This window comes from Tachypleus tridentatus, chromosome 10 (assembly GCF_004210375.1).
Source record: "Tachypleus tridentatus isolate NWPU-2018 chromosome 10, ASM421037v1, whole genome shotgun sequence".
NCBI lineage: Eukaryota > Metazoa > Arthropoda > Merostomata > Xiphosura > Limulidae > Tachypleus > Tachypleus tridentatus.
The window spans coordinates 171,143,634-171,163,099 of NC_134834.1; the positions used below are offsets into that span (position 1 = coordinate 171,143,634).

Sequence of the window (19,466 nt, forward strand, 5' to 3'; positions counted from 1 at the left end):
ATAACACTGAAAAGAAACAATGGCCCTTTCAGTCTTTCTAGGCTAACCTATTCGCTAATTAACTTAAACCAGAAGAAAAGCAAAGGAACTTAAAGTTACCCCTTATCATTTAAATATTCATCAAGCTTCCCTTAAGTTAACTGCAACCATCATATCCAAAAGCAATCCATTTCAGAGGCCAACTAACTTATTAGGAGAATAAAGCTGTCTCAGATGAAATTAACTTCTTTTCTGCCAAAATTTAAATTTGTTCTCCCAATTCCCAACATTTTCATCATTAAATATATAAAAAAAATGATGCACCAACACCATCAGTTCCCATTACCATCTTAAACACCTAAATGAAATTCTCTGTAACTCTTCTTTTTTTAAGAGAAAACAATTTCATAGTTTCAACCCACCCTAATGTGATAACTTTCAATTCCAGATACCCTTGTAGTCCTACTCTGAATGCAAACCCTATCCAACAACTCAAGTGTCCTTTTTAGGGTAAGTAAACCAAGATTGAACTCAACACATATACTCAAAATGTGGCCTAACCAATGACCTTAACAATGAAAATAAACTTCTTCAGATTTGTATTCACTATATAATTTAGTATTTCTATAGATATCTCACGTTTCTCTTCAATTCATAACTTGAAGTGAAGTTGAATTTAAAGCATAGCGTTTACATTTTACTTTCATTTTTGCAGTTTAATATGGTGTCAACATTCAGTAGCCTAATGAAAATTGAAAGTTATTTTATAGTTAATTACTAAATTATTTTATCCACAACTAATTGGAACTAGTGAAAGTAAGAATAAGTAATTTAACGCGTAATCTACTTTAGGCTACTCGATCAACTCAATAAACAAGTATTATTATTAACATTACCAGTATTACCTTTAGTTAGAATAACTCACTAAGACAAGAATAAAAAAGCAAAATCCTACCTCAGTAAAATATTTTCTACACATTGAGCTGACTAAGCTTATTTGTGTTATTTAAACTCTATGATACTGATATTATTTGAAGTTGGCATAAATTTCCGATTCAGGTAACAATGTTAACCCTAATCTAATCATCAACATTTTGCAAATCAACATAGCAACCAACAGGTGTACAAACGTCGAGCACGAGCGCCGCCTTTCGCGTTGTAACTTTTTCACATGCTGATCTTGCACGTGAACTGATTCAAGTAAATTATAAAGCACACGATCTGTTCGTTTGCATTTTGTTAAAAAAGCAGATACTGGATGTGATTAGATTTTTTTTAATGTGTTTAGATGTCACCCTCAAAGCAAACTGACAAGTTTTATTCGAGATTTGTCACCAGCAGTGGATTTCTTTTAACCGAAAAATTACATAAATTATTCATTAAATATATCAAAGAAGGTCGTTGCTACGTTCCAGAGAGTAAAGAGCTTGAAGACCTGATTCCTACATTTCAAAATGGCGCCAAAACTAACCGTAAGTCCATCCAAAATAAATTTAAATCTTGGTCAAAAAGGATGGACGTCCGTAACGATGACGACTCGCTTATTTTAAAGCAAGGTGGAAAGCCTAAGGTCATAGTACCTCAGGAGCAACACGCAAAACTTATTATGTCCATTCACCTTTCTTCCAATTCATCTTATTCAGAAGGGTCAAAACTTCCGACTAACACTAGACATAAAACTGTCGATGAAATTGTGGAAGAGGTAAGTTATATTTTGCAAAATGTGTTATCTTAAGCCGAGTGAAAATTAATGTTTGTGTTAAAGTAACAATCGTGCCTAGACCCCTCTGCTACTATATTTTAAAATACTTATTTCATCCAAATTGCAATTATTAAAATAGGCTTAGCCTTAGAATAAAAAAATACAAAATATTACATTCACATTCACAGTTTGAAAAGATGATTTTAATGCTTTATCAATATATAAATATATATGAAAGTTAATGGATTTTTAGTTGAACAAAAATAAAGTTAACCTCAGTTATGCTTTGGTATACATAAATAATTCTGAAGTTGAAGAAATAACCGGATAATATTTAAATTAACTAACCACTCAATACCTAAAGTACATATTTTCTTAGAGCAAAGCCACATCAGGCTATCTGCTGAGCCCACCGAATACCTAAAGTAGCTGGATTAACGTTAGGCCTATAGACTTACACTAGGCCAGGTTTATTATGAATTTACGGATTAAAAAAATTGTATTGATAACAGGTAAGATTTCATTAACATAATATACGCTAAAGGAATTGTGCGACTTTGCTCTTTTGGTCTACGTTTTTACCTTATAAGTGTGTTAGCAATAAGTTAATCATTTATATGTGGTGTTTGTTCCATATACTATTTTTAAAATATAGGCCCCCCCGCTAATACAGCGGTATATCTACGGATTTACAACGCTAAAATCAGGGTTCGATTCCCCTATGTGGGCTCAGCAGATAGCCCGATGTGACTTTGTTATAAGAAAATACCCACACACATTAAAATATAAATTTGGAAACTAAGTATTTTTTTAGAGTTTCTGGATCATCCGTAAAACAGTAAATTGCACAATGTTTACCCCGTATACGTATATCATTCCGCTAACGCGACAGATTATTACTCGAGTTCGTTCAGGTAATACACTATGGTACCAACTTTATATGCAAAAACGGCTTGTTTGGGTTGAGAAAATATTTTACATAGAAGAGCGAACAACGTTTCGACCTTTTTCGGTCATCGTCAGGTTCAGAAAGGTTTACAAGTGGGTTTCTCGACATCACTGATTATGGTACCAACTGTCTTCGTGCAATTAAGAAAAGGCACCAGCAATAATACAAAATGAGAAGAACAAACAAAATGGCGTCATTTCTTCCTAGAAGTGTCAGATTAATCAATGGAAGATAGTTAGGGCGCTCGACCCTAATCCGAGGGTCGCGGGTTCGAATCCCTGTCACACCAAACACACTCGCTCTTTCAGCCGTAGGAACGTTATAATGTGATAGTAAATCCCTCTATTCATTGGTAAAAGAGTAGTCCAAGACTAAATTAGGGACGGCTAGTGCAGACTTGTGCAAAATTCACTGTGCTGAAGGGCAAGGAAGTTATAATTGAATTAGCGTCTACTAATCGAGAAACTACATAATTTCCCCAGGAATGTTAGAGATTTCGAACATTACAAACCGTTCAACTTCACTGGATTACGTCAAACGTTAGAATTTTTACGAAAATATTAAATATATTTGCTGGAAGGAGTCATATTTTCCACGGTGTGAGGCCAATCATGAAACAACATCTAGGTAGCTTAAACGTGATGTGACAATATTAACTCAGAATCAATTTGTTCATCGTGGACCTGGATCGTCGATAAAATATTTAGTTTTGAACCGGATATAAAAATCAGTACTATCTGTACGTTTCAAAAACTTGTATATAAACCATCATTTATAATAATTGTTAGTAATAACTATTATTACAAGTTGTATTAATTTTATGTTTGTATATTAAAATATATTTGTGTCAAACAAGGAAATTGTGCATATCAGTCTTGTAGGCAAATAACATAAAGTTAATACAAATTTACATTTAATTAACTAATAAGCGCAATTTCAAATTTCTGGTTGTTTGAAATAGTAATAAGTTAACGTATGAACATATCAAATCGGAGCTCGTCCAACTAAAAATTATAACGCTTTACACCAGTAACGCGTATGAGGTTATAACTTAATTGTTCTTACTAACCTGTTCCTGCATAGCCAAATAGTTAAGGCACTCAACTCGTACTTTGAGGGTCGAGGGCTCAAATCCCTGTTACATCAAACTTGCTTGCCCTTTCAGCCGTGGGAGTGTTGTAAAGTGACAGTCAAACCGTCCCACCACTGGTTGGTAAAAGAATAGCCCAAGAGTTGGCGGTTGGTCCTTTTCCTTCCATCTAGTCTTACACTACTAAATTAAGGACGGCTAGCACAGATATTCCTCGTGTAGCTTCGCGCGAAATTAAAAAAAACAAACAATCACACCTGCTAGGTCTGCTAACATTTAAAGGTGGCTCTACTATTGGATTTAATGGTTTGGTTTGAATTCCGCGCAAAGCTTCATGAGAACTATCTACACTAGCTGTCCTTAATTTAGGTATTATAGTCTAGAGAAACTACAGCGACACAAGGCCACCCGCTGCCAACTCGTAACCTATTCTTTTCCTAGCAAATAGTGGATGGACCGTCAATATATAGCTATCTGCGCTAGTCATCCCTTATGTAGCAGTGTAAGACAAGAGGGAAAGCAGCTAGTCATCACCACCCACCGCACACTCGTGGGCTACTCTTTTACCAACGAAAAGTGGGATTAACCATCACTTTATAACGTCTTCACGGCTGAAAGGGCGAGCATGTTTGGTGTGACAGGGATTCAATCCTGCGACCTTCAGATTACGAGTCAAGCGCCCGAACCACCTGGTCATGCCAGGCCGTATATCCAACAAAACACAGTGATAAATAAATAAATAGTGGCTTTCATCATAACGATTACTGTGGCGACTTCTATCACTGGGTTTGAATCAACTTGGAACTATGAACATTTCCACTTTGAAATTGGTTATTATTGTTCAAGTGAGCGTAGTGGATACTGAGACCTGAGTACTACCAATAACTGTAGGTTCTGCCGAGCTCGTGAAGCTATTGATTCAAATTCAGTCTTACCTTTCACTCTTCGAAGTAAACAAAAAATGCATAATAAAATTGAAACCAAAATATTAGCCTCCCTCCCCCTACCAAAATGACAACCAGTTGACTAAATAATGTGTAACGTATTACGATTTGAAATAGCCTAAAACTGATTTAAATTATAATTTAAATTTAGAAGTTAAATAAATATCGATATCTAATTTATGATGCTTGCCAACAAGATTTATACATACAGTTTTCTATTTTAAAATACAAAGAAAACTACAACTTACAGTAATGGCTATTACAAGTAATAAGCTATATACAAAGTTTCACAAACTTACATACGATATTGAGTATTCTTTCTGGTCTGGAACTTTCCTGATATCTTAACGAAGTATTGCGATGAGTGAGTTTATTTCGAGTTGATATAGGTATAATTCACTTAACAGGGAGTTAGCTAGCCCTGTATTCTTCTTTCTTCGCTGGTAACGCGCCGACCACTGATGATGTTATGTAATACTGAAATTAAATGGTTTATAATATTCGAAATTTATAAATGTTCCTGGTCAAATATCTGCAGTTCGCAAATAATAATAATTAATGTCGTCGAGCTCCCGTCAATATATACATATATATAACGGCCCACGGCTGAAAGAACAAGTTTGATTTGAGCCTGCGACCAGCAGGCTAATGATATCGTTATAATATAATTTATTTCGAATGTTTGATGTTTCATAGTTTAAATTAATCATTACTTCAACAATAACTGGATACAAACCTCAAAATTTAAGTGTTTTAGTGATACACACTTACACTCGGTCCACTTCATTACCATGATACATTGTTTATGTACATGAATAATTAATTTATGGCTAATTCTTTTATGATTTATCTGTACTTTCTTTTTATGCGTAAGAAAGAATATAAGCTGTTTACTTTTGTTTTAAAAATAAAATTTGGAATTATAGTTTTGACATTTTATGTAAGTTTGAATTATGATATAAAATTACTCATTAGAACTTCGTCGCTTGTAAAGAATGATTTGTTTATCATGCACAGTTATTTTTAAATTATGACTTGTTTGTTAATAAATTGTGCGCTAACATTTATATCAGATAAAAAAAGAGTATACTTGGACAAGGAAAAACTTTGGACTAGACTGGGATATTGTTGCTTCCGTTATAGCCAGTAAATGTGACAATGAAGCGTGTTTACAAAAGTTAAAGAGTCGTTTTGAACCAAGACCATCTCGACTTGTAAAACAAGCCAATCTATTGCTAATACCACCCAAATCAAGCAATGGTAAATATTTACATAAAACTTATTTTACTTTTATATTTAATTTCAAAAATGTGCAATAAAACTATTTTTACATTAAATACAGCACCCTTAACTTAGAAAAGTGTTTTATTTTAATGTCTATATGTTTTAATTGATTTGTTTGTTATAAATAGTTCTAACATAATTCTCGAGTATTAAAACTTTTACGCCACTTCGAAACTGTTTTGTCCATGTTTTCTCCTTATTATGTGTTTAATAACTTTACAGTCAACCAGTGCCTAAGAACGAACAAAGCGCCACCTTATTCACAGAGAACGACTGCTTTAGACACTCCAAGGAATTGTCCTCAACAAAGTCGTGGGTTTTACCTGCTAAATAAAATACCATTATTCGAGGATCAGTCTGTTTCAGCAGTATCAAGTGCAGTAAAAGCAAATGAGAGTGATCACTGGTCGCCAACTCACACCACTGTTACTTGCATTCGGCTTCCAACAAAATCACTGACTTCAGTTCTTCAACAACATCCAAGCCATAAAACAGCTACCGAATCTTATGCACAAATGTATCTGACAACTTCTAACAAGAGCATTCTTACTTCCTCAGAAAATATGAGCCATTACACGAACCAGCCACGCGATAAAATACTAAATAGACCTATGTGTTTAGAACCAGCCCAGAGACAAGTTTTACAGGAAGCTCAAAAGAACTCAATGATGAACTCACCATTTGAACTTCCCTCTTTTTTGCAAAATTCTATAAATTTTCCTCAGTCGTTTTCCCTCTCATCAAAATCTGAAGAAGTACCTACAACTACGGTTCCGACAGTGGTTTACCTAATTGATCCATCCTATATTATCTCAACGTCTCGAACCTTTAAAGTCACATTACCGATGCCAATTTCTTCATCAACGAGTTCATCACAGGTTTCAGTTGTTCCTCTAATTAACAATGGTCAACCCATCAATCCATTAGTATCTAAAGAAATAAGTACAACACTTGGATCAGTTAAACAACAAGTAACTAAATCTTTCATTTTAGATACATCTTTGCCTACTGTTCTGGAACCCACGTTAATATCACCTTGTATATCAGTCAATTCTGAAAAGCATATAAAATGCTCTTCACGTGAGGAAAATTCAAGTTCAGTGACTCAAAGTAGCAAGCCATTGGTTACAACTGATTCTACTATTTCAGGGAATGTGGTGAGCTCTATGTTATCTGATAATTATTTTTATAGCATTCAAACTGGTTTTATAGATGACTTTACTTCGTTATCTTCTAATGACCAAAACTACAGAACAGGGGAAGTGACGACTAATATTTTTTCGTTGAAACGTCCAATCTCATCTTCTCAAACTACAGATTTCTCAAAAGATTACTCTTCACATGAAATGTGCACAGTCAATGCGCAAGTACCATATTCTCAATCTCATATTATTCCCATAGTTACGCGATCTGATCCCAGTCACGAACATTCTTACTATTTTTCTGGAGAAGCTTTAAAATCGACCTGTTCCAGGGTGTCTTTAAAGAGCGAAACAAATTCAAGTACGCGTCTAACAGAACAGGCAATGAAAGAAAAAAGAAAGAAGAAAAGTTATTCCAGATCCAAATGTAAAATATCAAAAACTGTGTCATTTGCTAATGAGAACAACACTTTTATGAAAAAGAAATGTGAAAATAATTTCAAAGATTTATTAACAACTCAGAGTTCCTCTTTTTCAAACCAAATAAATGGAAGGGAATGTTCTCGAACTGCACATCACAAGCACAAGGTGAGAAAAAAGAAAAAAGAGAAACGACAAAGTGAGAAACGAAACTGCAGAAAGAGGAAGAAAACCAAAATCCAGCAGAAGCATCATTCTGGTAAAAAATGTTTGTAATACTACCTATACCTTAGTGTTATATTAAATTATGAACTTTGATTTACATTTCTTACAACACTTTGTTGCATCAGAAACCGCGAAGGTTTTTGTTAAATAACTATTTAGATTTCAATAACTATTGAAAGCCAAAATTTTATTGTCAAGACAGTTGGCACCGGTATTAAAACTTTGATTAAAGTAAAGTACAGAACAACGATTCGACCTTCTTAGGTGATCTCCAGGTTAGCAAAGATGAAGGTCGAAATGATGTTCTGTACCTTATTTTAATTGAAGTTTTAATACCAATACCATCCGCCTTGAGAATACATTTTTACTTCAAGTAGGTTTCTCGTCATCGTGAAAAAAAAATTAATTTCATAAATACTTCAATTTTTTTATTTTGAGTTTTTTGATGGTGAGAGTTATCTTCCGTAGAAATACCAATTTATTCATATTTTGCTTTCCACATATTTCCTTTTATATACTAAAAATTGATACCTATTATTTGTATCATTATATATGTGTTAGGAAATACCGAATGCATCTATTCAAAACTACTTAAAAAAATCAAAATTATTGGACGATGTTTACGCCCAGCTATTGCGGAATCAGAGGAAAATTTAAGCGTTGATCGTCTACTGAAAGGTAAGATTTTTATTAGCTACGTCGTTATGTGTATTTGGACGCTTTAAAGTTTAAACAGTATAAGTTAAGATACTAAAACATTGTCGTTTATGCTATAGAGTGCACAGAATTTAACTCGTTCTGGCTATTTCACAGAACAACAATTTTCTCTTTTTTCCAAATTCAAAGAAAAATTCAAAAAATTCCCAAATGTCACTTAAAGTGTATGCATAATTCGTTATAAATTCAGCCATTGGTTCACAAGAAACAATATACTGTAGTTGATTATGCAGTCATATTCTTTACTTGTAAGCCTTTTGATACGAAAGTTGACATAATCGTAATTAGCGTGTATTGTTCAAAGAAAGTGTTCACGCAACACCAGAACTTCATGAAAGCTGAATATTGTTGTCGAAATTAAAACAGAATGTTACAACATTTTATTTGTTCTGGGCTATAAAACTTTGCTTAATGTTTCATTAAGAATGAAAGGTGTTCCACGTTTTAATTTAGATTTGACTTCTTTCTAAAAGAAATATCTCGTGATTTGAAAATATATATTGTTTTTCAAGTGAAAGAAAGAACCCATGGTATTTTGGTTCAATGTTGCCTTATAAACACAATCTAAAGGAATTCGATTAAAGTAGGAATTTAAATAAAACATAGAGAGATATGTGTAGTTTATTTGGAATAACATGTGCACACATACGTATAAATATTTATTTATACTGTTGTGATAGATTTCTTTGGAATATTTGAGTTAAAAAAGTATAATGGAAAATCCAGTCTACTTAAGAATAACAAAAGTATTTCAGTTATTGTATTCCGTATTCTACAGTTAGCGTAACTAACGTTCACCACCAGGCTTATCACAAATAAACAATCTCTAACAGAAAATATCACATCCTTATTCACTTCGTATATATTTATTCGTCTTAATATAGACTAAATATTTACAGTATTGAAGTAACTAGTTGACAATAAACTCTATAAATCACGCAATAGTTATTCATTAACTGACAAACTAATTAACTAATAACCTACTCCAACAGACTCATAACTAGATCTAACCTAACATGTTCTTATATACAAATATAGGTCTCAAGCAGTTTCCTAGACTTTAGAGTAAGTTCCCGAAATACCGGTCAAGTCTATCACATTACGTTAACCATTCATATAAACAACAATAAAAAAATTCAGAAATATGTAGGTTAAAAGAAAAAGAAGTGTTAAAACAATATTTAAATTTTAATATAAAATATCAAACAAAACCCCTTCTGTTCCGGTAACAAACTTTTGTACTTTTCTTTTTAGAACAGACTCAATATTGCAACCCCATTTTGAAAACTGTTTTCTGAACGAGAACTATTGTTAAAAGGTAGCCATACATCGTTTGCTTGTAGTCATGCATAGAACTACACAAAGGGTCATTCGTACTCTGCCCATGACAGTTACCGAAACGTGGTTTCTACCTTTGCAAGTCCTCAGACATCCCGCTGTTTGGTTTATTATAATATAAGTTTGTGTGGAAATTTATATAGTGTAACAACAGTAATTTCACTGAATAAGTTTAGCTTCAATTAACTTATTATACAACATGACATAGCTCCTCTAGAACTAATGACCACAGTTAATTATTTTAGTTATGTAATTCAGTTTAAGTTATTAAAATTAAAGTGACAAGTTTATAACATAACTTGTAAAAGATTATGTGCTATAATTGTATTCATTATGTTTTATATTTTAGTTTCCTATATTATTATTTGCTGATGATACAGTGGGTGCGATACATAGAATACATAACTATAAATATATGTATGCATACGAATATACATAAACGTTAAGATATCTCATGCAACATTTATGTGTTAGCTTCATTTCGATTTTTGTGTGTATGTGTTTTTCTTATAACAAAGCCACATCGGGCTATCTGATGTGTCCACCAAGGGAAATCGAACTCCCAATTTTAGCGTTGTAATTCCGAAAACTTACCGCTGTCCCAGTGGGGGACTGTTGTTGTTTTTGTGTACTTCTAGTACTGTTTGGCTAGAAAGACAGAATTTTGAGTTGTTTTGTTTTTTTCAGGTGTTGAAAGTTCGTTAAAATTAGTATCAATACTGAAATCCCGAACGAGGTTTAACAAGAAAGGCGCGAAGTTGTAAGGTAAGTTTATATTTGCTTGTTTATAAGCTGTTCGTTCTTGGCTGAAGGGTGAGGTTTGTACGCCATTGTTTAGCGCACCCACGACACCAAAGTATAGAGTGAGGTTTTGTGGTAACGATTGGAGAACCATAGATCCTCGGATTCACGGTCAGGATTCATTGATCACTAAATTACGCTCATCAAAACTTATTTGTTGAATATGCAAACATCAACCAAGTACCCAAGAATAGATAAGAAAGAAATGCAAGATAAAGGGAGTCACACATACGTTAGTTAAAAGTAAAAAACAAAACAAACTGACTTTCATGGCATAATAAAAGGTAAGATCTTTATTAGTTACAACCGACTAGTTTCAGTAACACAGTTACCTTCATCAGGTTATCTAAAACTAGCACTGTAGAGACTAGCCCTGAAAATGGTAATAGCATTACTGAAGCTAGTTGGCTATAACTAATAACACATTTCAGCTTCCACTGTGCCTAAAACGCACGTTTTAGTTTTGGTCGCACATTGTGCTTGAAAATAAATTATCATATACTACTTATTAAAATTTTCTTCTTCAGAAAATACATGTTTAAGTTTTTAAAGTTGTCACACATGTAATTATTTCTTCAAATTATCTTTTCATTGCAGGAACCGAGCTCAAGGGATTCAGATTGATTCGAATTAAGTATTATCTAATCAGAAACATCTTTGGGTATTGATGGTGAATAAATCCAAATAAACGACCTAGTTAACTAATGAATCACTATTTGTTTTACGATCTTATCAAAGCTATAAAAGTAGTTACCAATTTGGCCGCAAATTTTGATTTCTCTCCTTTAAATTGCACCTCTTTTCCCACCCAAGGTGTGTTTAATTAGATATTATCACTTTTTGTCAATATACACCGAAAAACTACATGAAATGAAATGGTGACACTCAATGGAAACTAAAATTAGCCTTAGAATCGCAACCATATTATTCGGAACAGACTTTTTCTTTACAAAACCAACAAGATTCTTTAAAATATATGGTGGTGGTGTTTCTCTTTAGAACAGTGTTAATAGCTTCTTTTATAATAACGCCATGGAATTTAGATTAACAGTTTTTTTCGTCACCCTCATGCAATCAGTACAGCCGTATCAAGCATCATTATTTATGTTAATTGCTTGAGATAATGACGCTAAATGCTCTTTGATAAGGACAATTTTATAAAATTTAGTAAATTTGTGCTTAAAAATTGGAAATAAATAATCATTAATAACCCTCCATGCGTATGATGCTTTTGAAACCTCGAGCCAGAAACTGCTAATCTAGTTTATTTGGTCTGAACAATAGTATGTACCTACAAGTCCTTACACCTTATAGTTCTGCTGCTATAAATCAGCTCTCTTTAAACCGAATGACAAAAACTTAAAACGTTTCAATTTTACTCTTACGTGAAGTCATAGTAAAAATTTCAGACCAACAGTTTCCGTGACTTTTTGTGTAGGCGCGCGAAAAAATTTCCGTCGAGTTTGAACAATATTTGTTCAATAATTTTACATATGTAATTTATATTTAAATCAAATGAAATTCCTAATTGTTGGTTAAAAAAATCTATCAGTGTACCAAATTTGAAACAAATTCATTAAAGTTACGTTTGTTTTCCTGTTAAATAAAGTTTCCGTACTCTTGGTACGAAAACACAAAAGTAGAAAAACAATTGGAGATGTTATGTGTCAGGTATTTCTTAATGTATTGCCTTTAAATTTGACACGTGAAGTAAGGGCCCAGTAGAGCACATCCACGGATAATATGTAGTAGCTAGGATTGCCACAGTCTAACCTACGGAAGGTGGAAAATCAGCAATCTATCACTCTTCTTAATAAACCTTCAGTGTTTCTTACAAGTTCTTGTTTTTAGCTGCAAGACACACTATTGTGTGTATTGATCTCAACTGACTTGAGGCATTTATTTTGGTGAATAAAATCGCTTGGTAATAATCAAAAGAAATGCTTTTGTGAACTCCTGTTAGTATGTAATGACAACCTTTTATGAATGAATTTATGCGTTAACCTCAGTAAAATTGTAAGAGTAGAAAATCCTATGAAAGGTGTTTACAAAATGTTAAATACATATGTATGTGCATATTATTCACTATATTAACAAAGTGTTGGCAGAACGCACCTTCAGCTGGTAATGATTTTAGAATTATGAATTACTCGTCAATGAGAGTCGATATATCATTAATGTTATAGTTTACGGACATTTAACAGTATTCATTACTGGATGCACTTTTGATGATGTAAATGTTTGAAATATTTCAGCCTGAAAGAAGCGTGGAACAAATACACAAATTAATTACTATCCAATAATTTTAAATGTCTTGTTAAACCGGACTACACATGTGGAAACTGGTTAGCCATTTTCAGGACTTTTGTGAAAGTTCAAGATTATATGTAAGAGCATTCGCTCTTTACAAGTTTATCCATATAGTCGTAGTTAAAAGATGAGTTATAACCAATAACCCATTCTTCAGCTTCAAAATGTGTTTAAACATGGAAATGTTGGAAAGTGTCAATGAAGAACTCAACCAGGAATCTCACCACTCATTACTTGGTTTGGATAAATAGACTTAACCTGTTTTGGACAACACTGTGTCAAGTAGAAAAAGTAGCGGGTCAGTACTACATGTTTCAGATCATGGTCTCGTAGTAATAGTTAAGAGAGTTGTGAATGTCTGGTGGAGTTGTGAGATTTTGAACAATCCTGCATTAACTATATGGGTGACATTTCATGAGGAAAGAAGTTAATTTACCACACCACAACACACGCCTTGCCCATCATTGGTTTTAGATTGACAACTAAAACGAGGTTCTATGCTCGCCGCAGTATCACAATATACATAGAGCACTCCCAGACTAGGAGTGGTGAGGTAACGTCAGAGATCCAGACAAGATCAATGGTAAAGATGGGTCCATAGTATATCAAAATGAGAATTAAGTGGCAAAACATAACATTGATTCAAACTGTTTGACTGAATACTTTAAGTAATATATGCTCATGATACTTGGAAATAAAGTGGTTTTACAAATCACACATTAAATAAATTCCCAGAACTCCAATATTTTCTGAAAGTAGTCATTACTTTTTAATGGATATACCAAAACGCATGAGCGTTTAACGATGGTAAACTTACATACGGTTTGTCAAATTCCCAGTACATTGATTAGTTTTGATGAAATAAAACCCATTTTCCAAAAACGACCACCACTTCTTAACTACTTTTAATATGGCTTTACATTAAACATAATTCCATTAATATAATGCCATGGGTGTGTGTTCTTATAGCAAAGTCAGATCGGCCTATTTGTTCACTGAGGGGAATCGAGCTCCTGATTTGAGCGTTGTGAATCGGAATACTTACAGCTGTCTAAGCGAGGGACAAAATTTCATGTACAGTCAATCCCACTATTTGTTGATAAAAGAGTAGCCCAAGAGTTGGCGGTGGGTGGTGATGATAACCCTCGTGTAGCTTTGAGCGAAATTCAAAACAAATTCAATGCCAAAATTTAATTTATTTTTAAAGTAGAAATGTACGTCTATTTACGGTCTTTCTATTTATTTCTTTTCTCGAGCGAAAATTTAAAACAATAAAAAAAACACGTACACTGTCGGAGGGTTTCCAGTTACTATAAAAATTATGGTAATTTAACCATCCAAATCTGTGTGATGGATGCGAACACATGCCTACACACGTATAATGGACCATTTTAATAGTAAGATTACTGTGGTGATGATGGTGTATTCATCAATTATCATACACTCTAATAGTTTCGTTTTATTTACTTTTGCTATATCTTTATTCGAGGCCGAGTGTGGTATATTTATTAGCCAGTTTAAGTGTGAATATGCGTTACCGCTAAAATCAAAAACAACAATCGCTTTCTTAGCTTTGATGCCGTGGGTCAAATCTCATTATCCGAAATAGCAGCCCAAGAGTTAGCGGTGAGCGCTATTGAATAATTGTCTTTTTCCTAGTTTATCAGTTTTAAGTTAGGAATGGTTTACGCAGATATAGTAGTTATACGCAAATATAAAACAAATACATTTCTCTATATAAACATTTTATTGTTATCTTTGGGTTTCAGGATAAAAACAAATGTAGTTATATTTATGCTTATTTATTACTGTTAAATTTACTTTACGGTTCTCAAAATACTGAAATGGTCTTTCTGATATGCTTTAATTAACAAAACCTGTGTCAGTTTTTTATATACCAAAATTCTTATGTTTAATCTGTGAATGTTCATTCGTAGATGATATACTAAAACATTTTTCTAGTTAGTTTTGGCTCAAAATAATAAAAGAAGGCTTTTTTACGGACAGCATTGATCGATTGATTGTATTGAATTTCGCGCAAAGCTACACGAAGGCTATCTGCGCTAGCCGTTCCTAATTTAGCAGTGTGAGACTAGAGGGAAGGCAGCTCACCACCCAAGTTCTTGGACTATTTTACCAACGAATAGTGGGATTGATCGTCACATTATGACGCCTCCCCATGCGAGCATGTCTTGTGTGACGGGAATTCGAACCCGCGACCCTCAGATTACGAGTCGAACGCCTTAACTCACCTGGCCATGCTGGGCCATTTTTATGGACAGTGAAACACATTTGTGAATGAAGGAGATAAATTGTAATGGACTAAACGGTCTGGTATGTTTTGAATTTCGCGTAAAGCTACACGAAGTTGTCTGTGCTAGCCGTCCCTAATTTAGCAGTGTAAGACAAGAGGGTAAGCAGCTAGTCATCACCAACCACTGACAACTCATGGGTGGCTCTTTTACCAACGAATAGTGAGATTGATCGTAATATTATAACGCCCCCACAACTGAAAACGTGAGCATGTTTGGTGTGACGAGATTTCGAACGCGCGACCTTCAGATTACGTGTGGAGTGCCTTAACCACCTGACCATGCCAGGTCTGGACTAAATGAATGAACTTATGTATCATTAGATATTTCGTACCAAAGAACAAAAATAAAGTTTATCTTATACGTTATGACTGAAAACGTAAAATTTCTGTTGTATGCTCATTATAAAAAGTTAACATTTTTCATTTGTTTACTTAGTGGATAAAATAAGGAATGTACAATTATACGTAAAGTCGGTTGAACAAATATTTTTAATAGAAAAAATTATAGTTTGTTCAGTAAAGAAATCAATTTTTGTACTGTTTGGAGATAAATTATTACAACGTAAATCTGAATTCTCTAACATAACACTCTGTGGTTCCCTCCACCTGCGTGTTATTTTACAAAGAATTGTCTATAGTTCAAAACTGTGAATTACGGACTCTTTACCCAATTAAACGATAAAATGCTATCATAATATGACTTGTATTCATTAACAGTTTTTTTTCATAAAATATTACTGATATGTTATAGCTATTCTGTTAAAGATCTATAAGGAGGAAACAGTTGTATAAATGATTAATAAATCAAATATGTATTATTACCTTGCTATTAATTCATAAAAAATACCCATATATGAAAAGAAATAAATAGACAAAAGCAAAAGAGAAAAATATAGAAGAATACTACGTTTAAGTGTGAAATTTGCTGGTTAACTTATATTCATCTAAACATAGTCACCTTTCTTAGTTTGCCATTTCTAGTGTTTCTATTCATCGGACTAAAAATCGATGAATAGAATAAAGAAATTATAAGTTCTGTTAATATTTCTCGCATACAGTAAAAACAAAATTTTATCAGGAAATATTTTTTTAAGTGTTTATTACATGTTATAAAGAATTTTCTAGTGTCAATATACCTGGGTTCGTAATGGTGTGCAGTTTTTTTTATACGTATTTATTCTAGGAGATTTGAAACATTCATCTTTTCCAGTCTGGTGTCATCGAATTACGCCCAGAAAGTGCTGCCCTCTTGTAATGGTCATAAAACCAGCCATGTTATAAGTTACTCTCTCTGCTACCAACCTTGTTTATTTGTTTTTATCGAGTGTTTTATTTGTTTAAATTCGTGAAATATTGAGTTTTTAGTGGGAATGTTTTATCCCGACTAGTTATTTTTTGTTAATAAATGTCAGTTGAACATTTTCTTTTTTTTAGTATTTTGTGGCTGTAACAACATGTAAGGCCCTAACGGAGCGTTGAAGGCGGAAATTAAAACGAACTTATGATTTTCCACAAACCTATCCGCGCTAACAAATATAATTTTATAAGAATGGGCAGTGAGTTTTATGTATATTAACTTTATTATTCTAACTATCTCTTATCGTAAAAAGTACATGAAGATCGTACTGGTATAATTCTGTATTTACCAGGATATTTCTTCTTACGAAAAGAAAAAAAACAACAAAAACTAACATTTACTTACCTAGTGGTTTCTTCACTTATGTAATGCTAGCTGACTTACCTTTCAACCTACGAGGAAGACATATCCTGACCCTAAATCCGCTACATCATTTTCCTGTAGGGGCATTCAGGTGCATGTTAAGTTTGTGTGTATGTTTTCATATAGCAAAGCCACATCGAGCTACCTGCTGAGTCCACCGAGGGGAATCGAACCCTTGATCTTCGTGTTGTAAATCCGTAGACTTACCACTGTATTAGCGGGGAACACATATTAAGTTTGGTGACAATCATTCCAACGATTCACTAGCTATAAGCAGATATACGCAGATTTATTAAATAATGGTTTAAAGTAATCAAAAAAAGAAATTGAAAATTTTAGTCTGAAAGTAGTTGCTCCAGAAAACGGTATCTCACAAGAGTTTCAGATATGGCTGTATGATGTTTTGTTGGTTTACGCACTCTAAACAGAATGCTCAAAAACAAAATTTAAATAGAAGTAAAATATTATTGTAAATAAAGTAAAAGTGAAAACATGTAAGTTATACATTAATTTATAAACGTAATAACTAAAAAAGTGATACAAATAAAACTAAAAAGACGCGTATTCTTATGCTCAAAAACCAATTTCACATTCCCAACTCCGAAGAGAAAGTAAAATTATTGGAGCACGAGAATGAACTTTCAGAAAAGTATTTCTAATTTCAATTTTTTTTAGTAGCTAGAACGTAAGTTTTAGTCGTGTACTGAGGCGTGTTAAAATAATGTAAAATCAGAGTTGATTAACTGTATCGTGTTTTTGTTTTTTAGTGATAGTGCTCGTGTCACTTGAATTGCGTTTTGTTTATTTTCTATAATTTGTTGCTATTTTATAAGATCCCTGAAAGAATGAAGAAAAACCTTTTTTATCTCCTATTTTATAATTGAGCTCAAAACCGCACGCCAGAAATCTCACTTGAGACTGAACATTAACACACCCGATCAATATTCGTTTAATTTTCTTGTTTGGATTAGTCAATGGACCTTTTAATCTTCTTAGAACTCACTTCAAATCAAATCTTAGCGATTCCCTTGATTAAAAGAGAATGTTTCTCTTCTAGGCGTAGAATAGAAAATTACGTAATTCGTTTTACAGCTAGTTCAATTACATCAATTTTTCATCTCCAGTCTAGGTAGGTAGATTTTTTCTAGCCCGATATTGCATGTCGTATTTCTTTTTACTTCTTTTTTTATAATGTACTCTTTCTCTGAAACGAAGCACGAACAACCGACGGGACATCGACTCAGAGCCTCTGGGTACATCTTTTATTGAACTAATCAACATTAGACATATGACTGGAGAAGATGGAAATAGCAATCTTGCTTACTTGGCAAGAAGATACTCTTTGGATTGTCTAAGACAATATCTAAAATCTGAACAGGGAAAGAAAAAAAATACATCTCTAGCGCTTAAATTGTTGTCAAACAAAAATTCCGCACAGTAGTTTCTTAACACTAAACATTCTGTTCATCTATTAGTTCTCACAGTCACGTGACTTACGTTGTAAAATGAGATCTCTGAAGTGTAATATGCAACTATTATTTGATTATATATTTACTAATATGTGCTAGTTTTCTGATTTTCAAATTAAAATATACCCGATGCAGAAATATTAATCTCTTAACAATGCACGTTTGAGACAAATAATTACATTTGGCCATATTTGTTTTGAGGTGTATAGTCCTGAACATGTGAGTAAAATTTTAAATTTAGTTTGGATTGTTTACGAAAGTTTACGCAAAGCTACACAAGAACTATGAGTTATTTGTACCTAATTTTGAACTGATTGACTAAAGAAAGACGGTTTATCAACAACTAACTTTTGAACTACAATAATCGAATACTAGCAGCTAACCGTCACTGTTATAATGTACCAATGGTTCTAAAGTGAGACACAATGACAATTAATCTGTACTTATCCAAACACAAGTCGCAAGATTAAAATATTCACATTTTCCTCTTACACAATGTAGCCAATCTTCTATTACTTTCCTTCGTTCTTGCTGAGCTTATAATTTTTCGTTCAGTCAGTGATACTAATTTCAAACATTTGAAATGTTTTGCTTGGATTAATATTGAAATCGTTACTGGTACACATTACACAGATATATAGAAAGAAAAATATGCACACTTCCCCATATAAGGCAAATACTGTAAAACAGAAAAAACAAACACAGTATATTGCCTGTAAGCTTTGTTAACTTGATATAATTCTATGTATTATTGCAGGTTTAGATTTTTTCACATAGGGTATCCTAAGGATTATGATTTGGACTCACTACACAGCAGTTTAGTTTATTATTTGAAGCGTTATTTATGCCATTTCGCTTGAGTATCCACACACACATCTACGTTCTTGTTTCTTCCCATTTTTTTTCTCCTGAACTTAAAATCCCAATGACAAATAAAAGATAAAAATTAAACTGGTAATATAGAAAGACACTTTGAGCATTTTTTCAGTTGAATGATTAAAGTGACAGAAAGGTTTTTCTTGTCATGTGTTTCACAGCACTTTACGCCATGCAAGTCTTGTG

The 19,466-nt window shown here is 33.2% G+C and overlaps 1 protein-coding gene across 3 annotated transcripts in view; it reads right to left on the reverse strand.

Annotated features, from left to right (window-relative positions):
* LOC143230907 (uncharacterized) overlaps nt 1–1,120 on the reverse strand; it is an 87,447-nt gene extending 86,327 nt beyond the window's left edge. For all 3 annotated transcript variants that reach the window (XR_013016676.1, XM_076465208.1, XM_076465207.1), the window contains exon 1: nt 935–1,120. Coding sequence is in view for 2 of the 3 variants with exons in the window: in XM_076465208.1 (XP_076321323.1) it covers nt 935–958 (24 nt within the window). In the remaining variant the exon portion in view is untranslated. The remainder of the gene's footprint in view (nt 1–934) is intronic.
* Between the last annotated feature and the right edge of the window lie 18,346 nt (nt 1,121–19,466).